This window comes from Rutilus rutilus (assembly GCF_951802725.1).
Source record: "Rutilus rutilus genome assembly, chromosome: 21".
Lineage (NCBI taxonomy): Eukaryota > Metazoa > Chordata > Actinopteri > Cypriniformes > Leuciscidae > Rutilus > Rutilus rutilus.
Window position 1 is genome coordinate 34996826 of NC_140226.1, and position 24127 is coordinate 35020952.

Genomic DNA, 24127 nt, shown 5'->3' on the forward strand with positions numbered 1-24127 from the left:
TTACTGTACACCCATACACCGCTCTTACTGTACACTCATACACCGCTCTTACCGTACACCCATACACCGCTCTTACCGTACACTCATACACCGCTCTTACTGTACACCCATACACCGCTCTTACTGTACGCCCATACACCGCTCTTACTGTACACCCATACACCGCTCTTACTGTACACCCATACACCGCTCTTACTGTACACCCATACACCGCTCTTACTGTACGCCCATACACCGCTCTTACTGTACGCCCATACACCGCTCTTACTGTACACCCATACACCGCTCTTACTGTACACTCATACACCGCTCTTACTGTACACCCATACACCGCTCTTACTGTACACTCATACACCGCTCTTACTGTACACTCATACACCTGTACACTCATACACCGCTCTTACTGTACACCCATACACCGCTCTTACTGTACACCCATACACCGCTCTTACTGTACACCCATACACCGCTCTTACTGTACACCCATACACCGCTCTTACTGTACACTCATACACCGCTCTTACCGTACACCCATACACCGCTCTTACCGTACACTCATACACCGCTCTTACCGTACACTCATACACCGCTCTTACTGTACGCCCATACACCGCTCTTACTGTACGCCCATACACCGCTCTTACTGTACACCCATACACCGCTCTTACTGTACACTCATACACCGCTCTTACTGTACACTCATACACCGCTCTTACTGTACGCCCATACACCGCTCTTACTGTACGCCCATACACCGCTCTTACTGTACACTCATACACCGCTCTTACTGTACACTCATACACCGTTCTTACTGTACAAGGCTTAACCCTAGTCCCAGACTAAAATACATGTTTGATGTGTTTTAACTGAAAATAACTTGCACCGACAGATCTTCAAATATATCAGTGCCATTGTTTTGTCTGAAGATGCACACCAGTAATGTTGTTTTCTAAGGCACGTTTATAAAAGCTTCTTAAATACGCTAATTAAACTAAAGCCTAATCCTGGCTTAATCTAAACCCTGTCTGTGAAACCGGGCCTATAACGTGTGTTGAAGTGGAAGCGCTGTGGTCTGTCATGAACTACACCTCCCACAGTGCACCGCGCCAACCATCCAGTGTGGGGTCAGAGGGCGCGTCGCCATGGCAGCGGCTGGTTGTGACATCAGCGCCATTTTGGTCGTGTGTTGTGATGGAAGCAGCGAGAAAATCAGAATCCGACAGAAAAACAACGAAAATCAGACCCAAATCAGACGAATTCAGACCCGAGAGAGCAGATTCAGCGAATCAGACTGAAGCGCATCGAGAATCAAACCGAATCGGCACGGGAGTCATTTAGATCTGCAATAACAGGTTTGATTTGAACTAAAACACATAAAACACTTAAGGCATTTTAATATTGTTCGATGTTGTAAATTGTACCAGGGTTTTATATGGTATTTTATTAATGAATTCTTACATGTGTTGTCGATTTGGTTAAAAAACAGCATCTAGCGAATCTACCAAACAAACGTCCAATAAGATGAATGAGAATAATTAATACTGTAGAATCACCTCAGTGTCTCGTTATTACTCTGAGTATGTGCTGTCAGATGCTGAATATTGAGGGAATTAACGAGTAAATACCGCAGAAGAGCCACAAGTGGTTTTCCTTCCGAATGATTCCGAGTCATTCCGAATATCCATATGAAGATCCTTCAATCCTGTGAGCTTTAGCTGGAAGAGTTGAGATGTTTAACAGCAGCTGGTGTGTATTTTAACAGCTCAACACTGACCTCTGACCTCAGGTCATCATTTCCCTCAGAGGTTCATCTCAAGTAACAGAACGATCACTCAGAGTTATCTGGTGTTTAATACTGTTCTCAATACGCTAGCTCAAAAATGTGATTTATACATCATTCCTGTAACATATTTCTTGAAACAATTTAGTTAGAGTTATTTTTTAAACGTTACTACTTAGAGATGACATTCAGAAGTAACGTTCCCATAATACTTGATGGAATAGAGAAAACATTATCATAATGCTTATCTAACGCTCACATAACCAAGGAAAAACTTTTTAAAACATTTTAAAAACTTGAGTTTTGACCATTCAGAGAATTCAGCAGAATATAAAGCACAACAGTCGGTTCCGCAAGTTAAAACTCTTCATTTTCTCCATAGGGAAATTAGTTTTTTTATGATAATTTATAAATCTACTGTGAGCTACGAAGATGTTAATCGATGGTATTTGCCTGTGTTGAATCTGTTAGCCCACATTATTTCAACTTAGTTTTAAAATAATCGTGGAATTCGTGTTGACAACTACATTACCCATGATGCTGTACAGTAAACCCACCAATCAGAGAGTCGCCACAATCAAAGCTCCGCCCACTCACGTGAAGCACTGCGCTCTCAAAATACTTGTATATATAGGCCTACATATTTTGCAATAAACTTAAAATATATTGTTTAGATATGAGCAGTTTTATGTTTCTCAATTGTTTTTAATTCGATTATGATTTTCTTGCTAAGTGGGATTTTAGTTCTTCCTCTCACTAAAGCCGTTCAGTTCAGTCTGTATTTTTGCTTTAAATCAAAGATTGTGATGTTGTGATTCTCCTCGTAGCTGATTGGCTTGATTCATGGCTTATAAAGCTTTAAAGTCCTCCTGTAGTCAATAATTGTATCCCTTAGTTGAAACTCATCTTTTATCACAAAAATGACATATTTAAAAGTTTTTTCCCTGAAAAAATGTCTTCATGCTTTAAAATATCTTGAATGTAACTCGACACTCTTGCCTCATTTAGTATGCGCGGTTCTATGAATATGCAAATGAGCCCCGCCTCCACTCACTCAGCTCAGAGATCCACTGGTTGACGATCACACGTTGATCTGATTGGTTACAAGGTAGTTTGTGACGTCAGAAAAAAAAAAAAGGAGGAAATACTCAGCAATGGTGTCGACTTATGAACTTACACATGCTTTGTCTTAAAGCAGATTAAAAACACCACATAGACACATAAACAGAGACTTTAACAAAGACTTCTTTTAAAAAAAATTGTAAGAGTGGTGCGGGGACTGATGTGTCTCACGCCTGATGAGGTTTGCATCATTGATTCTGTGTGTTTCAGTGCAGCTGCTGTGATCTTCATCTGTGAATCTTCTCCTCTTCAGGTCCGTGCCGCTGCGATGGCTTCGCATCCCTCCTCAACATGACAGATTCCCGTGCGTCGGCTCCGTCTGGCCTCCATGATGATTTATGGACTGATCCCTCAGGAGTTACACGAGCAGCTCCTGGACCAGCAGAACTTCCAGAGCCGGACGCGTGGCGTGGAGCAGCTGAAGAGCCTGGTGGCGGAGCTGGATCTGCAGCAGGTTTCCTCCGCCAGCGTGGACGAGTTCATCCAGTTCTTACGCCGGCTTCTGGACGACAGCAACTTCAAGGTGTTGTACGGGACCTTGCAGCTCCTGAACCTGCTGATCGAGAAGCTGGACCGCGACGTGGACCGGCACTACCGGGAGATCGCGGCGGTGACCGTACGGGCGCTGGGAGACTCGCGTAACGTGGCCCAACGCGAGTACATGCAGGTGTTCAAGCCGTTTCCTTTCTCAAAGCTTTTTAATTCGATTATGCTGTTCACAAGTGCTTCACTGGATTGTAGTTCGTTCCCTCACTAAAGCTAGTCAGTTCACACTCCTCGTATTTTTGCTTTTTTGCTTTAAATCAAAGATTGTGATGTCGTGATTCTCCTCGTGGTTGCGTTCGCACCGCTAGTAGGACCCAGAGCCCGTCTACGCAGAGCCTGGCCACTCCCTATTATGTCTATTGTACCGAATGTTGGCTGTAGTTCCACCAGAGCTCCACTGGGGGCGATCGCCCATGAGTGCAGAATGAATGGGAGTCTATGGGGCTAGACGGCTAAATGTGTCTCTTTCACCCGATTGCCGTTGAGAAATCTCAGATTTGATTGTAGGTTTTGCAAGTTCAACATGGGTTATAGGTCGAAAGTTGAATGGACGAGTACTTATGTCCTTTCGATTTCTTACAGGTTGAGTTGTTGTTGCCCATAACACGCTAGCATTCTGCTAATGAACGCTGATTGGTCAGTGAAGGACTGATTACGACCAGAGATACTGCTTGATGGTCTTTTAAAACAACAAAACAAAAACTCTTCTAGCACGTGTGTTTACCTGTGTCAGCTGTGTGTGTTTGCCTGTGTCAGCTGTGTGTGTTTACCTGTGTCAGTTGTGTGTGTTTACCTGTGTCAGCTGTGTGTGTGTTTACCTGTGTCAGCTGTGTGTGTTTGCCTGTGTCAGCTGTGTGTGTTTACCTGTGTCAGCTGTGTGTGTTTGCCTGTGTCAGCTGTGTGTGTTTACCTGTGTCAGCTGTGTGTGTTTGCCTGTGTCAGCTGTGTGTGTTTACCTGTGTCAGCTGTGTGTGTGTTTACCTGTGTCAGCTGTGTGTGTTTACCTGTGTCAGCTGTGTGTGTTTACCTGTGTCAGCTGTGTGTGTTTGCCTGTGTCAGCTGTGTGTGTTTACCTGTGTCAGCTGTGTGTGTTTGCCTGTGTCAGCTGTGTGTGTTTGCCTGTGTCAGCTGTGTGTGTTTACCTGTGTCAGCTGTGTGTGTTTGCCTGTGTCAGCTGTGTGTGTTTACCTGTGTCAGCTGTGTGTGTTTGCCTGTCAGCTGTGTGTGTTTACCTGTGTCAGCTGTGTGTGTTTGCCTGTGTCAGCTGTGTGTGTTTACCTGTGTCAGCTGTGTGTGTTTGCCTGTGTCAGCTGTGTGTGTTTACCTGTGTCAGCTGTGTGTGTTTGCCTGTGTCAGCTGTGTGTGTTTACCTGTGTCAGCTGTGTGTGTGTTTACCTGTGTCAGCTGTGTGTGTTTGCCTGTGTCAGCTGTGTGTGTTTACCTGTGTCAGCTGTGTGTGTTTGCCTGTGTCAGCTGTGTGTGTTTACCTGTGTCAGCTGTGTGTGTTTGCCTGTCAGCTGTGTGTGTTTACCTGTGTCAGCTGTGTGTGTTTGCCTGTGTCAGCTGTGTGTGTTTACCTGTGTCAGCTGTGTGTGTTTACCTGTGTCAGCTGTGTGTGTTTACCTGTGTCAGCTGTGTGTGTTTGCCTGTGTCAGCTGTGTGTGTTTACCTGTGTCAGCTGTGTGTGTTTACCTGTGTCAGCTGTGTGTGTTTACCTGTGTCAGCTGTGTGTGTTTGCCTGTGTCAGCTGTGTGTGTTTACCTGTGTCAGCTGTGTGTGTTTACCTGTGTCAGCTGTGTGTGTTTGCCTGTGTCAGCTGTGTGTGTTAGGGTTAGCGCGAAAGCACCAAAGTAAAGCAGTATCTCTGGTCGTACGATGTGTATGACGTCACTGACATTTTAAAAGACTTTTTAAAGCAAATAAGTGACTCTAAAAAATCTAACACCCAGCAATGTGTAATTTCTTTGCATCTCCTTTCGAATACAACATTCAAATTACTAGACAAAAACATTATATCCTGAGAAAAGTGGATTTTGAGGGGTATAGCGCCATAGACCTCCATTCATTCTGCACTCGTCCTGTGAGCGCCCTCATGTGGAGCCAGAGTGGAACTGCACTCGTCCTGTGAGCGCCCTCATGTGGAGCCAGAGTGGAACTGCACTCGTCCTGTGAGCGCCCTCATGTGGAGCCAGAGTGGAACTGCACTCGTCCTGTGAGCGCCCTCATGTGGAACCAGAGTGGAACTGCACTCGTCCTGTGAGCGCCCTCATGTGGAACTAGAGTGGAACTGCACTCGTCCTGTGAGCGCCCTCATGTGGAACCAGAGTGGAACTGCACTCGTCCTGTGAGCGCCCTCATGTGGAACTAGAGTGGAACTGCACTCGTCCTTTGAGCGCCCTCATGTGGAACTAGAGTGGAACTGCACTCGTCCTGTGAGCGCCCTCATGTGGAACCAGAGTGTAACTGCACTCGTCCTGTGAGCGCCCTCATGTGGAACTAGAGTGGAACTGCACTCGTCCTGTGAGCGCCCTCATGTGGAACTAGAGTGGAACTGCACTCGTCCTGTGAGCGCCCTCATGTGGAACTAGAGTGGAACTGCACTCGTCCTGTGAGCGCCCTCATGTGGAACCAGAGTGGAACTGCACTCGTCCTGTGAGCGCCCTCATGTGGAACTAGAGTGGAACTGCACTCGTCCTGTGAGCGCCCTCATGTGGAACCAGAGTGGAACTGCACTCGTCCTGTGAGCGCCCTCATGTGGAGCCAGAGTGGAACTGCACTCGTCCTGCGAGCGCCCTCATGTGGAGCCAGAGTGGAACCTATTGCACTGGTTTAAACCGACTCTAAAGTTCCTCCAAAAGCAGTTCCTAGAACTAAAATCGTTAATAGTTCATGCGGTGCGAACATGCCAACATCCGGGAACTTCCGGCAATAGTTCTAGGAACCATCAAAAGGTTCCTCCGGTGCGAAAGCCCCTACATTTTATCCCTTAAAACTCATTTTTGATCCCCAAAATGACATATTTAAACGTTTTTGCTTGAAAAAATGCAAATATGCAAATGAGCCCGCCTCCACTCCCTCCCTCAGCTCAGAGATCCACTGGTTGACGATCACACGTTGATCTGATTGGTTACAAGGTAGTTTGTGACGTCAGAAACACCAGCGATTTCAAAGCGTGTGTTTGAGACTGTCTTTGGTTCACTGCAGTTTTAAGGAGGAAATACTCAGCAATGGTGTCGACTTATGAACTTACACACGGTTTGTCTTAAAGCAGATTAAACACACCACAGAGTTTGATGATAGCTATATGTGTGTGGCGCAGGTGTTCCGGCAGCTGATGCGGGCGGTGGGGCCGCGGGCCGTGCTGGAGCTCGTCGTCGCTCAGCTCCGCCACAGGAACTCCAGGGTTCGGGAGGACGCCATCAACATCATCACCGCCGCCATGCTAACGCACCCGCGCAAGGACTTCGACATCCCGCGGCTGTGTGCGGAGGCGGCGCCGACGCTTGCGGACGGGAAGAGGAAGGTGCGTCACGCGGCTCTCGAGCTGTTCGCCGTGTTGGACTACTGTCTGGACACCGGGAAGAAGCAGCCGCTCATGAAGGCTGTGGACCGCGTGGAGCTAACGGGAGACGCGCAGGGCCTCATGGCCGCCGTTCAGGCCCGGCGCGCGCGGCACATACTCCCGCGGCTAGCGGCCGACGGCACCGTGGAGTACGCGCTCGTCCTGCCCAGACCGGGACACCGACGCCTGCCTCACCTGGGCTCCGGGGCCGATCTGGACTGGGTCATGAACGGAGGACGGGCTCCTGGGTCACGCGGCCCCGCCGACGCCGAGCTAGCGGATGACGCTACGACGCACAGGAGGATCGTGAGCGCCGGGAAAGGGAAGAACAAACTGCCCTGGGAGAGATCGGCGCTCACGACTAACGGGAAGTCACATGATCAGGTGAGCCATGACATGAAAACACCATCAGATGTTGATTTAATAAAGTCATGTGGTTTTTCATCATTAACCTTATAAAGCCTATTGTGTCATATCTGATACAGGCCTCTTACACCTGTCACTTCATGCGTTCTCTCAGATCGGATAGCTGTATGATATATCAAAACAATTCCATTTACTCCCGGTCACATAAATGTGTTTTCGCAAAACGGATATAAATCCGATCTTCAGTTCCCGCGCGATATGCAGATTTAATGGAGTTCACGTCACTTAAATATCTTGAATGTAACTCGACACCCTTGCCTCATTTAGTATTCGTGGTTCTATGAATATGCAAATGAGCCCCGCCTCCACTCACTCACTCAGCTCAGAGATCCACTGGTTGACGATCACACGTTGATCTGATTGGTTACAATGTAGTTTGTGACGTCAGAAACACCAGCGATTTCAAAGCGTGTTTTTCAAAACATAAAATACTTACGCAAACTTTTTTTTTTTTGTCTAAAGGTTAATAAATAAACGGCTCTATATAAAAAAAAAAGATTATTGTTTCTCTTGTCAGGCTTTACAGGGTTAAACCGATGTTGAAAGACAATGCAATTATGAAGCTGAAATGAAGTGCTGTAATAAGTGATGGACTCACTGGAGGTGGTTTGTGTTCTGGTGTGACGTGAGTGTGTGTGTGTGTGTGAGTGTGTGTGTGTGTGAGTGTGTGTGTGTGTGTGTTGTGTGTGTGTGTGTGTGTGTGTGTGATCCGGCAATGTTTCCCAGCAACACACAGGAACACTAACAAACACCAGCGGCACACAGAGGACTTCTGAGCACCAGTGTTTCCCAGCACAAATATCCAAACATTACTAAATCAAGACATTTACTGGAGGAGCAAAATGACTGAAGATCAGAAGAAAGGGTTAGAAATGTCTTCATTATAAGAATAAAGAAGTGAGTTTGAGCTGAAAACAAGAAATATCTGCCAATGGGGTCAGAAAAATAAAGTGAGAACAGGATTATGTTTCTGACTCCACTGTTGTTTGCAGCTCAAACTCACTTCATTTTGACACATTTTTCAGAAAGCAAGACTCAAGATCTTCAGTCATTTGAGTCACTTGTCTCTTGATTTGAGAATGTTTGGATATTAGTGCTGGAAAGCGAGAGAGAAACACTGAGGAAGAACATCATGTTTTGCAGTGTCTGCAGATAATAGTTTTCAGTGCTTGTGTGCATGTTGGGTTTTCAAGCATTAAGACTGTTTTAAGGTTCTTCTGTTGATCTCATGGAGTGTCAGTGTCGATCCATCACTTTCACTGGTTTTGATTGGAAACCCAAGGATCATGTGTGTGTTGGTTGATGCCACGGCTTTATTCCAGCAGGTCTGCGGTGAAGATTCGTCCTCATCCACGAGACTCCGTCAGGACGCCGGTGCCAAATACAGTAGGAACGCCCGTTTCATGTTTTCACTGCAGATCTTATTCACATCACCTGATGATCTTATGATTGGTTCTTCTGCGTGTCGTGTTTCAGAGATGCTTCATAATGGACTGAACACGGCTTTATTTCCCAGAGATCCCCTCATCCGTCCCTCGCGGGTCAAAAAGACCTGAAGCCCTAAAAACATTTTGTCCGGAAAGCTTATTTTATTTCATTTTGACAAAAACAAATGCAATTTTTTTAAACTAAATTTTTGGGAGATTTTTTTTGTTCTTTTTTTATTTTATTTCAAAAATATTTTCCTGGTCAAAATGATCCGAGGGAACAGGGAAGGATGAGGGTTAAATTCAGGACTTTATTCATGTGTAAATAGCGCTAAACAGAAATAACCTGACAGTAGCGTTAATGAAGCCGCTGACCGTCTTGTGTTCTGGTCCAGGTCCATCAGAAGCTCTTCCGTCTCCGGGCCGGACGCACCGGTCTCTGGGTCGACTGCGACGCAGCGGGAGCTTGGATTCGGATCCAGACGTCTTCAAAACAGCCTCTGAGCCTGAGAAAGGTGACGTCAGAAGAACATGCTTCTTTATACTTATTATCTCTACAAACATGGAATAATGAGCCTGTAAGGCCAATAGCTGGTCTATGAGTGACACCACTAGAACACTGGATTGACCAATCAGCATCCAGGCCTTTATTAATGCGTTCACACTATATTGTTAAAGCGCTGTATAAATGAAGGAGACTTGAGTGTTTCTGGTTGGTTCCTCAGGGTTGAGGAGCAGTCGTCTGGATCCTCCGGGCTCGCTCCTGCTGCCCTCGTACCCGCTGACGGCTCTGGCAGGACCTCTGACCCCGAGCGCTCCCCAGCGAACACACGCCGAGCCCGCGCTCACGCTCTCCATGTCCAGCACGTGGCCCAGCAGACGAGACGACAACACCGGTCAGAACACACTTCCTCTCACACACTCTCGGGATTTTTTGTCTTGTTTCCAAAATCTTAAATCAAGATGCTTTTACTAGACGAGTAAAATCCCATTAGACATTATGTCTTGTTTTCTGGGGGAAAAGTCAAAATGGAGAGAGTTTTTGCTTAAAACGAGCAAAATGATCTGCCAGTGGGGTGAGACAAATAATCTAGGTTTCCATTTGAATTAAGATTATTTTTCTGACCCCATCGGCAGATCATTTTGCTTGTTCACTTCATTTAGATTTTTTCCCTCCAGAAAACAAGACATAATATCTAATGGCATTTCACTACTTTAGTAAATGCATCTTGGTTTAAAATGTTTTAGTTATTTGGACTGAAAACAAGACAAAAATACTGAGTAAGAAAAGCATTTTTTGCAGTGCACGGCTGTTAGGAACCAGTTAAAGCATTAGTTCACTTCAGAATTAAAATGTCCTGTTAATTTACTCTTCAGGATGTTCATGTGTTTCTTTCTTCTGTGGAAAAGAAATGCAGGTTTTTGAGGGAAACACTCCAGGATGTTCCTCCATATAGTGTCTTCAATGGGGTCCAACGGGTCGAATGTTGAAAGGTTCATAAATGTACAGCGAAAAACTCCATCTCATTTTCTCCACTACCTTCAAAATCGTCCGACATCGTTGTTTTACCTTTTTATTTTTTAGTCGCAAATGGCGTTTGTCTCAGTCTTTGCACGACTTTGTAAACACTGGGTCGGTTCTTACGCCTACGTCACGCTTGACCTTTCACCCTGATTACGTAATGTGTGTCGCATCACAGCGAGTGCAAGACCAGCATTAGTGGTTAAAAGTATATAAATGTTTATTTAGTTGTAAAATGTCGGCTGGTTTGTCTAGATCAGACTCTTATTCCTCGGCTGGATCGTGTCGAGACTTTGAAGCTGCACTGAAACTCACATCTGGACCTTCGACCCGTTGGACCCCATTGAAGACACTATATGGAGGAACATCCTGGAGTGTTTTCCTCAAAAACCTGCATTTCTTTTCCACTGAAGAAAGAAACACATGAACATCTTGGATGACGAGGAGGAGAGTGAATTATCAGGAGACTTTAGTTCTGAAGTGTTTAATGGCAGTGTTGATCTCCAGCTCATCTAAGTCTCGCTGAATCAATCATTACGTTGAAACGACACATTTTCTTCTTCTCAGGTGAGGTGAGCTCCAGCAAACGCTCTCCTCTGCTTCCTCATGCCCCGCGCCGGAGCCGGATCAGCGCCAGAGCCTCGTCGGATCGGCTCGATCAGTCCATCAGCGCCGCAGGAGAACCGGGTGACGACCCGCTGGACCGGCAGGAGGTGAGCGAGCCTTGGAAAAACGAATAGAAGCATAGTTGTGTCATTATTCAAAGTCATTACTGTGCGTATGTGTGTAATTAAAATCTTCAATCTTCGAGAATTGTAAAAAGCTCCAACCTTCAAAGCTATAAGCTCCAGCTCTCTCTTCAATCCAACACTGAAGAGTTAAACTGCAGTTCATCCACTGGCCACTAGAGGCCGGCTGCAGAAGAGACTCAGTCCCATAGACCCGCATGTTAAAATGCTCAACTTTACAGCAGAAATAAACATGTTTACAGTCTGGTGTAAAAAGTGGTATTGGTCTATATAGCTAATGTTGCCCTTCATGACGACTGTGAGGAGGGTTAATTATTTTATGACTCATCTGTATAAATTATATTAAGCCTTAAAGTTCTGCATAATTAAGGGCGTGGCCGCTTGAGTGACAGGTGGATTGCCGCTGATGTCACTACTAGCCGTTTGTCTGCTGTCTGTTAGCATCGCCTCAGCTAATCCGCCTCGCTGCACATTTACGTTAATCCGGGAGTGACGCTGCCAAGATGGCGACGGCCGGCTCCGCCCACTTTAGGCTTCAGAAACACTACGGGTGACATCACGCACACTACACCCAGTGTTTTATACAGTCTATGGTGTCCGCTGATCCCAGCAGCTGTTGTTAACATGTTATTTCCCCTCTTGCACTGCACTTCGGCACTAGGCTCTACTTTTAATAGGGCATGTTTGGCCTGAGGATTAGCGCATGCGCTGTTCTGTGTGTGTCGTAACAGTGGTTATGCGAAACTTTGCTGTGCACTAAACAAAGTGTCAACTATATAAACGTAGTGTTTATTTGGAGTGACACCCGTGACCCCGGGTCTGGTCTCGTGTTTCAGATGCTGAACTCCCTGCGCTCGCTGAGGAACAGCGCGGCGAAGAAGCGGGCCAAGGTGAGCGCCAGCGGCTCCGACCCGGACCCCGACAGCCCCGACTCCGCGGTGAAGCTGGAGCTGGTTCCCGATTCCCCGGATCAGACGTCCCGGTCCGTCACGAGTCCTCTGAGCGAGAGCGGCCTGAGCCTGTACTCGCCCACCTCCCCCCCCGGCACCAGGAGCAGGTCAGACACGGGTCGACACCAGGGCCTCGGTCATAACCAGTGCGTCACACACACGTCACGTCTCCCTCATTTATACAGCGCTTTCACAATATAGATCACAGCAGCTTTACAGTGATAACAGGAGATTACAGTAACAGAGATTAGGCTTTACAGCAGCTCTAGAATACAGTTATTGTCCAGATAAAGTTAGTTTTGATTGATTCACTTCCTTTGCAAAGATCATCAGGGGAGAGACGACAGAACCGGCCCTGAACGAGCCGTACGCCACTTCTGACGCATCAGTCGTGATTTATAAAAACAAACTTGACGGGAGAATGTGTAAGTGCGTCTGTAAGTGAACTCTGACCCGGAGCAGTTTAACGACACCGATGGAGATCTGAGGAAATGATGAAGGAAAACCACTTTAATCCTCATTATGAGCCATAATCATAAATAATGTTCACAATAACAGTTTAAATAAATAAAAGAATAATTGAAACTATGTTCTACATCTGATATACTCATTTAGATTAAATATGCCATTCTCATTAATGGAGTTAAGCACTTAAATTACATCAAATCATTACAAAAAAGTTACAACATTTTTTATAATCTAATAATAGAAATATCAGTAGTGTATGCGCTGCTGTCGAACACTTCCTGTGGGATGCTGTGCTAATGTCTGCTCAGCGCATGATAACAGCAGAACTCGTGCTTTTAGGAAATATTTGCGTGCAAATAATGATCAATAATGCACAATAAGGCCTATCGGTTTCCATTAAAAATATAAAGCAATTAAAAATACTAATCGGCCAGTGGAAAAGAATAAGAAAAATGTCTCTGAAATGTATTTTATACTATTTTATTTATTTATTCAAAAACAAGGCAAGGATGGGCTACTAAATGATCATTTAGCATTAATGTGACTCACATCCATATCTCATATTCTCCTAATGTCTTCTACCGTTAAACATGGCATCACGTGGATGTATATGCATATGATATGCAGATGAGGATATGCACAGTAAATCGAGGCGTTGTAAGCTCATATATGGTTATTTCGGGGAGGAGACGCATGCGAACACAATCTTCCTCTGACTGGGTTTATAGAGGGGGTTCTGCGCAGGTTCTGGCGTTCACACGGGTTTATAAGGCTGAGTATTTTTGGGCATACGCCATTTTTGCCTTTCACCGCACATACACTCTTAGTGAGGATCCCTGATGAACACCAGGCATTATCATGACACTCATGTTCAGTTCACTAACTCTCCTTCTGCCCGCAGCCCTGTGACCTCTGCTGCGAACCCACGAGTGGCGTCAGGAGCACGTGACCCCAGCGCTCAAGGTGCGTATGTGAACCACACGGCTGCACTCATGCCGTCACACGTGCTTCTGAAGGGAATTGAAAACACTGGAGGTTCAGGAATCGGATACTTGTTGTAAAATTAAAATTTCGATTCCTCTTATCGATTCCTTTGTGAGCATTTCAATATGACTTTAAACAGTTCAAGCGGGAGAGACTCACACACTGTTTTCTGTCCTGCACACACATCCAGAGCACTCACAGAAAAAGTGATTTAAAAACATTCAAGTGTGAGAGACTCTGTTCTCATGTGTATCAGTATATTGGATCCGTGCAGCTCTTAAAGTGACAGCAGCCTAATATTTGACTGTGTGTGTGTGTGTGTGTGTGTGTGTGTGTGTGTCCTCAGGCGTGACGCAGCAGGATAAGAGCCTGTCTGATGGGAATGTGAGTGTGGTCGGTCAGAGACTGGTTTACTCAAACAGACCGTTAGATGCAGACGAGGAAAAGCCTGTGGACATGACATCATCACCGCAGATCCGAGCCGCCGGCCGCGAGCCGCTCCGCGCGCTCAGACCCGCTAAAGGTGAGCGCTTTATAATGTGTCTGATAGAAGTCTCTTCTGCGTTTACTTGATCAATGATGCTGAAATTCAGCTTTGATCACAGGAATAAATTACGCCACGATATATCGGCCACACTATCGGTATCAGCCGATATATGATCATTTTAATGTTATCGGGCCGATAAGAAAATTTGGCCGATATATCAAAGCTGATCAATAATGTATAATTTCCTTCAGCTGAGACTCTTCAGATTCGCACTGTTCAACATGATGGTGTTGAATTGCTTGAAATATGATTGGAATCACTTCAAAAAAGGAAAATACAGTAAAAGTGCAGCACAAGTCTGTCATATCGGCTACATAACATTATTATGAGAACATTATAATTGTGTGTTTGGGTCGTGGCTTTTAATGGTGAGACTTTAGGTTTTGTAATCAGGCTCTCAGAAATTTTGTACAAATCTGTATTTAGATTTATCGGCCGATATATCGGTTATCGGCTTTTAAATATAAAGAATTATCGGTTATCGGTATCGGCCAAGATTTTCATATCGGTTTATCCCTATAAATTGCACTTGACTGTATATTCACATAGAAACCAGCTTTTTTACGTTGCACTGATGTTCACTGTTATACTGTATTTTTGATCAAATAAACGCAGCTGAGCAGAAGAGACTCTTTCAGACACACTGACCAGTCGTAATGACTCCAGACGTTAGCCCAGTAGTGTGTATAATGTCATGTTGAGTAGTGTGACGACGCTCTGTGTTTCCTCCAGGATCTCATCAGCACACGTCGCAGTCCTGCATGTCTGAGGGAGTGATCGGACGAGGTCGGTTCACTGTTTCACACACACTGATGATCAGCACTCGCTGCTCTCGTCCTTCACTCGTCTTCTTCTCTCGTTTCTGCAGGAGTGTTCGGTTCTGTCGTTCTTCCCAGTCGTCCCAGTGTGGTGTCTTCTCCTGAGCAGGGCGACTGGTCCAGTAGAGCGGCCCGTGAGCCTCCGTCTGGCGTGTTCGGACACGCGTTCACCAACACACACTGCGACTCCGATGCCAGTCCCGAACCCGAGGAGCCTCAGGTGCGTCTCACACAGGCCGACACCAGCTGTGTTTACATCCAAACCTGACAAAACTGTGATATGGCATAAAACGTTTGCGAATAAAGCAGCGTTTCCATCTCATGTGTTCAAGAGAACAACATCATCACTTCCTGGTGCAGAATATCAGTAATAAACTGTAAGTTTCTACAATCGGGCTCTTTTATGGACGCTTGTTTCAGCCACAGAATGAAAAATACAAACGTAATTGCGACTTTTTATCTCACAATTATGACTTTTTTCTCACAATCGCGTGATATAAACTTGCAATCGCGTGACATAAAGTCGCAATTAAGAGAAAAAAAGTAAGAGTGAGATAAAAAGTCACAATTTTCTTTTAAAATGTTTTATTCTGTGGCGGAAACAAGCTTTCATACTGTTTCTCCTCCGTCATGAACGAGTGTGTCTCGAGCGTCAGGCGAAACACAGTAAACGCTGTCGTGTTCTCTAGCGTTCGGATGCTGGTGTTCGGGAACACACTCGTGTGTGTGAGACGCTTCTGGAGGGAATTACACCCAATCATTCTGATCACACACTTTCAGAAACACCAAACCAACATTAGAGATGCTGCGACGCCATTGGTCCACTGCTCACTCCAGCTATCCAATCAGAGCCTCTACTGAGGCAAAGTCACATGAGGTGTTAGAGGGATTTATTCAGTAAAAGAGTTTCCATCATAGTTTATGTGCACGTTTTATTATCAAATACAAAGATATCCATTTTGGTAACACTTTACAATAAGGTTAATTACTTAACATTAGTTAACATGAACTAATAATGAACAGTACTTCTACAGCTTTAATTTTCATTGGTCCACTGGTTACTCCAGAGTTTTTTGTCTAGGCATTTATTCGGTAAATGTGTTTCCATCGTAGTTTATGTGCACGACTTCTTATCGGATAAAAATGCCTCAACTGAGCTTATCTTGGCATTTCCATCCAGCTTTCTTGTTTTATTTGCATAAAGAAGTGTGTGCTTCACCCGCTCATTGGAGTCACATGATGTGTGTGTTACAGGAGAGGGTAAAGCTGTCTAAGTTTGCGAGCGACAAGATGCGTCAGCGCCGCCTAGAGCATCAGGACCCGATGAGACGCCGCACGACACACACACTCCTCGATGATGTGAAAGGTGAAAGGTCAACACCAGTGACAGCCACCACCATTTTATTTGTATTATCCTTTATTTAACCAGGAGAATCACATTGAGATATTGCTATCTCTTCCTCCAGAGACTCCTGGTCAAGACGGCACATAAAGATTCACACAAAAGAATCACAAATACAACAATTTACACATTCACAATTAAACAACTCAAATCTAGAGAAACAGTTGCAAGTGTCCTTTACAACACTGTGCAAGAGACATTTAAAAGTGCTTAAGGTTTGGAAGTGCATCTAGAAGTACATTTATTTTGCAATTCATTCCAAGCCCGAGGAGCACATTTACCAGATTCTGACGATATCTGTGGGACTTTTAGCCGAATATGAGAACCAGATGATGTGCGATGACTATTAGTGTAATTTCTGCTTCTGTCCTCCAGACGAGACCCTGAACGGGTGCGAGTCGCTCTCGGATGAGTCTCCCTCCAGTCCCACAGGACCACAGAATCCAGTGAAAAGTCTAAGCCCCGCCCACCAGCCCGCCCCCCCGCCCGGCCCGCCCAATAGAAACGCAGCGCCGAGACTCAGACGCACGTCGAGTCTGAACCGAACGCGAGCGCTTGTTGCACACAGCTCCGGTGAGAGAGGCGTGATGACAGTAAAGGCATTTATAATCTTACAGAAGATTCTATTTCTAATAAATGACTTTGTATTCATCAAAGAATCCTAAAGAATTAAAAGTGTCACGGTTTCCACAAACATGTGAAGCCGCACAACTGTTCTCATCACTGATAATAAGCTCCTGGCAAATTCATGGACGTCATGTCGGATTTATTTCCTGTCGATAGGGTCTAATTTTAATGATTTCGATTCTTAGCGATTCCTAATTTCGATTCCAAAAAGGTAAAAACCAGTCGATGTTTGAGTCCGCCACTGAGCTTCGTCTAATGATCCCGTTTTTCATGTTTGTCCTTCAGATGAGCTGATTCCTGGGAGCCCGAAGAAAGACGGGCAGGATCCGGCTGAGCTTCGGCCCTTCTCTAAACCGGAGCTGGCGCTGACTCAGAGCTTCCGGCTGCTCGCCTCGGACGACTGGTGAGACTCAAGCACGCGGTCACATGGGATGGGCCTCACGATAAGAATTAGTCTTCCCGAGATAATAACGAGGATCTATTACTAGTACTTCAGATGATAACTCCTCGAAACTCTGAACACAAAATACTGTCAGATAAAACCATAGTTAAAATCATTCACAGAATTAGGCTGCGCGATCATGAATATTAAATAGTCACGTGACGTCTCTAATTAATATTCATTAACCGAGCTTTTCTTTTCTAATTCGTCGACTAATAAATATTCATTCTAAAACAAACGAGATACTTATTTCTAAACGAGGAACTTCCTCGACAGTCTGTAATTGAACACAGTAAATATGGTGATGTCGTTAGAGTCCACATCGCCCCTGATGATCTCGCCACTGCTTAGCTCTGACGGGCTCGAAACGTTCCATCTAATGTGTTCTGTCCATGAAGGGAGAAGAAGATCGAGGGGCTGAACTTCATGCGCAGTCTGGCTCAGTATCATCCGGACGTCCTGGCGAGCCGGACTCACGACGTGTGCCTCGCGCTCATTCAGGAGGTCAGTCGAATATCTCCTCGTTTACTCACTCTCAGCCTGTCCTGATCCACTGCGGCTCTTACTCTGCACTTCTGTCTTGTTTCCAGTCCTAAAAATCTTAATGTCTAATGGGATTTTACTACTTTAGTAAATCCATCTTGATTTATGTCTTGTTTTCTGGGGGGAAAAATCTAAATGAAGAGAGTTTTTTCTTAAAACAAGCAAAATGATCAGCGGAGACTATGAGGACTATTGAGTGTGAAGCTGCTATAGGAGACCAGCAGAACGACATCAGGAGCTTTATGATGGCATATACGGCACTCTAATGTTGTAGAATCCATCAATTATGAAAGCCTGTTTTCCGCTGCTCTCCAGCTCAGTGTCTCTCCCTGATCTCTGCAGGTGCGTAACCTGCGCTCGGGTGTGTCGCGCGTGGCGGTGTCGGCGCTGGGTGAGATGTTCGCGGCGCTGCAGAAGGGAATGGACCAGGAGCTGGACGGGGCGGCCCGAGTGTTGCTGCAGAAAGCCGGAGAATCCAACGCCTTCATACGGCAGGACGCGGAGCGAGCGCTGGAGCGCATGTGTGAACACTGCTCTCTGACCCGCAGCCTGAGCGCGCTACTGACCGCAGGACTGAGGTGAACACACACACACACACACACACACACACACACACACACACACACACACACACTGCTCTCTGACCCGCAGCCTGAGCGCGCTACTGACCGCAGGACTGAGGTGAACACACACACACACACACACACACTGCTCTCTGACCCGCAGCCTGAGCGCGCTACTGACCGCAGGACTGAGGTGAACACACACACACACACACACACACACACACACACTGCTCTCTGACCCGCAGCCTGAGCGCGCTACTGACCGCAGGACTGAGGTGAACACACACACACACACACACACACACACTGCTCTCTGACCCGCAGCCTGAGCGCGCTACTGACCGCAGGACTGAGGTGAACACACACACACACACACACTGCTCTCTGACCCGCAGCCTGAGCGCGCTACTGACCGCAGGACTGAGGTGAACACACACACACACACACACACACACACACACACACACACTGCTCTCTGACCCGCAGCCTGAGCGCGCTACTGACCGCAGGACTGAGGTGAACACACACACACACACACACACACACACACACACACTGCTCTCTGACCCGCAGCCTGAGCGCGCTACTGACCGCAGGACTGAGGTGAACACACACACACACACACACACACACACACACACTGCTCTCTGACCCGCAGCCTGAGCGCGCTACTGACCGCAGGACTGAGGTGAACACACACACACACACACACACACTGCTCTCTGACCCGCAGCCTGAGCGCGCTACTGACCGCAGGACTGAGGTGAACACACACACACACTGCTCTCTGACCCGCAGCCTGAGCGCGCTACTGACCGCAGGACTGAGGTGAACACACACACACACACACACACACACACACACACACACACACACACACACACACACACACACACACACACACACACTGCTCTCTGACCCGCAGCCTGAGCGCGCTACTGACCGCAGGACTGAGGTGAACACACACACACACACACACACACACACACACTGCTCTCTGACCCGCAGCCTGAGCGCAACTGACCGCAGGACTGAGGTGAACACACACACACACACACACACACACACTGCTCTCTGACCCACTGCCTGAGCGCGCTACTTACCGCAGGACTGAGGTGAACACACACTCACTCACACTCACACACTCACACACACACGACGAGCTTCTGTTATGCTGTCCACATGCTAAAGCGTGTCTGTGTGTGTGTCATCAGTCACCTGAGCTCGGTCGTGCGTAAGTGTGCGGCTCAGCATGTGTGTGTTCTGGTGGAGAGAGCCGGTGCCGCTCGTCTGCTGTCCGGCACCAAAGACCTGACCGACCGCATTCTCCCCGCCGTCTCCAAGCTGGCACAGGACTCGTCTCAGGAGGCCAGGTGAGCCAGGGGTCAGAGGTCACTCACGCTCTCACCTCAGCGCTTCAGTGTCACGTGTAGGGTTGGGAATCGAGGTCAGGATTCAGATACTTGTTATAAAATGTAGATTTCGATTCCTCTTATCGATTGCTTTGTGAGCATTTTAATATGACTTTAAACCATTTGTGTCCATGATATTCAGATACAGTTAGATGGTTTGTGATAACACTAAATGTGAATGATATCTAAGGTTTTTTGTTTTTTACCTTTTTGGAATTGAATTCGGAATTGTTAAAATTCAAAGGATCCCTGACACTGATGTGTGTGTCTCTCAGGTACTTCGGGCGACGGATGCTGCTGTTTCTGTCCTCTCACCGGGACTTCGATAAGATGATGGAGAAGTTCGTCCCAGCTAAAGACCTGCCGGCCATCAGGGACGCCGTCTTCACTCTCAAAACCAAGGTGTGCGTCAGTCGTGTGTGTGTGTGTGTGTGTGTGTGTGTGTGTGTGTGTGTGTGTGTGTGTGTGTGTGTGTGTGTGTGTGTGTGTGTGAACACCACAGCTCGTCTGCAGGGCTCGTCTACAGTGTGTTAACACTACTGTACTCTACCTCTACTGTACTCTACTGTACTCTACTGTACCCTACCTCCACTGTACTCTACCTCTACTGTACTCTACTGTACTGTACACTACTGTACTCTATCGCTACTGTACACTACTGTACTCTACCTCTACTGTACTCTACCTCTACTGTACACTACTGTACTCTACCTCTACTGTACTCTACTGTACTCTACCTCTACTGTACTCTACCTCTACTGTACTCTACCTCTACTGTACTCTACTGTACTCTACCTCTACTGTACTCTACCTCTACTGTACTCTACTGTACTCTACCTCTACTGTACTCTACCTCTACTGTACTCTACCTCTACTGTACTCTACCTCTACTGTACTCTACTGTACTCTACCTCTACTGTACTCTACTGTACTCTACCTCTACTGTACACGCGTGAATCTGCATTTCCTTCAGTCTGAGGATTATTATTTCACTTTTGGTGTGAAAGGGTCTTTACATTTGCCCAAAAAAATAACTATCTTATATATCTAACTTTTTTGTTATAAAAAAAACAAGCCCAGCCCAGGGGGAAAGGAACAAACTACTGCAATAGTAGTAAATAATGCAATTAGTTACTTTATAAGGGAGTAACGCAATATTGTTTTAAAAGTAACTTTCCCCAACACTGCTTGCAGTCTTCTATCTGTGTTGATCTGTGTGTGTGTGTGTGTGTGTGCGTGTGTGTGTGTGTGTTTCAGGGTTTGGGGGAAATGCCTCAGGACGCTCCGTCGGCGCGGGGCAGACGCTCTCTCATGGGCAGCGGGATCGTGCGCACCTCGTCCCTCACGCGTGACCCTCTGACCGCCAGCAGGTACACACACACACACACACACACACACACACACGTCTGTCTGGCGCTCACACACACTCATCAGTCCATGTCTTCACAGAGACTCTGGTCAGTCCGTGAGCAAAGCGGCCGTCCACAGTCTGGCGGACAGAAGCGAGTACGTCGCGCAGATGAAGACGCTGCTGAGCTCCAGAGACTTCAGGGAGAGGATCAAGGCCCTGGATCAGCTGGTGTGCGACTGCGAGGAGAACCCGTCTCTGATCACCGGCAGCCTGTTCCCGGTAACTGATCCGAGTTAGAGAACTGAACCATGATAGTGATGATGATGATGATGAAGGATGATGAAGATTGATAGTGATGATGATGATGATAGTGATGATGATGAAGATGGTGATGATGATGATGATGATGATGAAGATGATGATAGTGGTGATGGTGATGATGATGATAGTGATGATGGTGATGATGAAGATGATGATGAAGATTGATAGTGATGATGATGATGGTGATGATGATGATGATGATGAAGATGATGATGATGAAGATGATGATAGTAATGATGATGATGATGATGAAGATTGATGATGATGATAGTAATGATGATGTTGATGATGATGATGATAGTAATGATGATGATGATGATAATAATGATGATGATGGTGATGGTGTGCGCAGGTGTTTGACGCTCTGAAGGCTCGTCTGCAGGAGTCTAACAGTAAGGTGAACCTGCGTGCGCTGGAGTCGCTGCAGTCCATCATCTCAGTGCTGAGGGACAGCCTGGCTCCAGTGCTGAACATCCTCATTCCTGCCGTCGTGGACAATCACCTGAACTCCAAGAACAGCTCCATCTCCAGCGCGGCCCTCGGGGCCGTTCAGGCGCTCATGCTCAACATCGGTGGGTGACTTTGTGTTCGCAACATACAGCTGTCGACTAAACCTGCTCACTGTAGCAACTGTGTGTTTCCAGACAACAGCCTCCTCCTCCAGCCCTTCTGCTCCAAGGCTCAGTATCTGAGTGGGAAAGCTAAACTGGATATGATCGAGAAAGTCGCAGGTGAGTCCAGTCGTTTTCAGGCTCTACGAGAACAGGGTTTTATGCCCATATTCTCCATTGTTGCGGCTCCTCTCTTCCCAGTCTGTCAGTAACGCTCTGTTTACTTCCTGTCTCTATGAAGCCCCTCCTTCTGAAAAGCACACTGTGCTCTGATTGGTCGGCTGGAGCGGTGTGTTGTGATTGGTCGAGCGCTTTGAGTGTGTTTGGGAAATGTCCCGCCCCTTTCCATAACCGCCAGTTTAACACACTACTAACTCACTCAACCAGGCCCCGCCCCTTTATTCTGCGTATGAATTATTATAATGAGGAATATTGTGACGTGTTCATTCCCAGAAGAAACTCAAGATACAATGAGTTCAGGAACACTGACACTGATATAGGGAAGAGCTGGAGCTTTCAGGGTTCGTACAGAAACTGTAACATGAAATTCCAGGACTTTTCAAGCTCTACTTTTTTGGTTTTCAAGGACAACAATCAGAGATCTCACTTATCAAACAATATCTTCTTACCTTATTTTTTAAACTCAAGTTACAAAGTACAACTTATTTTAATAATATATATTAAATACAAAGTTTGTAATGGCTATTATTGTCCAATAAATAATATTTTATATTATAATGTTGGCGTACTTCGTGTCTGCCGGGGGTTTAACAGACGGCCTGCAGTGTTCATTATGTGTTTTTTTCATGCTCAAACAGCAGCATCACACACTGAACTCAGATGATGTGAGCGACCTGTGCCTGTGCTGTGTGTTTCAGAGCTGGTGACGGAGCTGTATCCTCGTAAACCGCAGCTGGTGGAGCAGAAGGTTCTTCCGTTCTTCTGGAAGCTTCTCGGCTCCTCCAGTAACAGCGGCAGCATCAAGATGGCCGCCGCCAAGCTAGCCGAAGCGCTTCACACACACATGGGCCGAGCGCTGGTGGAGTGCGCCGCCTCGCAGCCCGCTAACATCCAGTGTGACCTGAACGAGCTGCTCAGGGCCCGACACACACACTCTACCTGAACACACACGCTTCTGCTCCCACACAGTGCCTCACGCTAGCTTCGTAAGAGAGAAGCTCGACTAGCTCGGTCTGACAGGATCAGGGTTCTCGCGGTCATGTGATCGAGACTACAGAATGTAATCTTGAAATGCACAATAATACAATGTTGTTTTGCACGGTGTGCTATGGAACATTTCTAAGAGATGTGTCGTTATTATTCTCAAACTTTGTGCAGAATCTTTTGTACTGTATAATAGCACAGTATTAGCTGTACAGTATACGTCATGTACATGTTCATGCGACGACTCATGATTAAGTGATTATGGTTCTGTTCTAAGTGCGACCCGTCTTAGTTCTGTTGCATGATCAAAGTCATTGATAAATAAAGTGAAAAAAGAGGAAGATATCACACGGATCGATGCCTCTATCAGCTCTGGATGTGGACCGCTGTATTTCTGTGAATGTGAAGCTTTAAAATAATAATAATAATAATACTACAGGTGAATTCATGTCCAGATGTAGTTCTCAGTTTAGTGCCAGTCATTCCTCAACAGCCTTTATGAGATTCACATTAAATTATATGAGAGAGAGATTTATCTATATAATAAAGTGTCTTATTTCTGTAAACGCTCGTGCTGTGAATGATTACTGCTTCTGCTTCATTATTCTTCCTTACATGAACATTTATGAGCTTAATCATTACAAATCTACCTTTTTACAATAAATGATTCATATATTGATACTTGTAACTTTAACAGTTCAGTGACAAACACCAAACACATCAGCAAACCAACATGACAGTTCAAATATACCATTTATTTATTTATTTTTAATGCAAGTATACTATA

General features: G+C 46.1%; 1 protein-coding gene across 3 annotated transcripts; it reads left to right on the plus strand.

Moving 5' to 3' along the window:
* Window positions 1–1142: 1142 nt before the first annotated feature.
* togaram1 (TOG array regulator of axonemal microtubules 1) lies at window positions 1143–23906 on the plus strand. Of its 3 annotated transcripts, none has more exons than XM_084393176.1 (24): window positions 1222–1352; window positions 3156–3569; window positions 6768–7394; window positions 8759–8822; window positions 9259–9378; window positions 9589–9759; window positions 10953–11098; window positions 11971–12191; window positions 13454–13515; window positions 13883–14059; window positions 14816–14869; window positions 14952–15121; window positions 16156–16267; window positions 16679–16876; window positions 17216–17333; window positions 17771–17876; window positions 18258–18493; window positions 19696–19854; window positions 20169–20295; window positions 21151–21263; window positions 21343–21523; window positions 21918–22137; window positions 22210–22296; window positions 23055–23906. In XM_084393176.1, exons 2-24 carry the CDS (start codon window positions 3231–3233, stop codon window positions 23297–23299), a joined length of 4053 nt encoding a protein of 1350 aa, XP_084249302.1. In that variant the 5' UTR covers window positions 1222–1352; window positions 3156–3230; the 3' UTR covers window positions 23300–23906. The 3 variants fall into 3 exon arrangements, with proteins under 3 accessions (XP_084249304.1, XP_084249302.1, XP_084249303.1); XM_084393177.1 differs by having other exon boundaries at window positions 8762–8822; XM_084393178.1 differs by lacking the exon at window positions 16679–16876 and having other exon boundaries at window positions 1143–1352.
* Window positions 23907–24127: the final 221 nt, after the last annotated feature.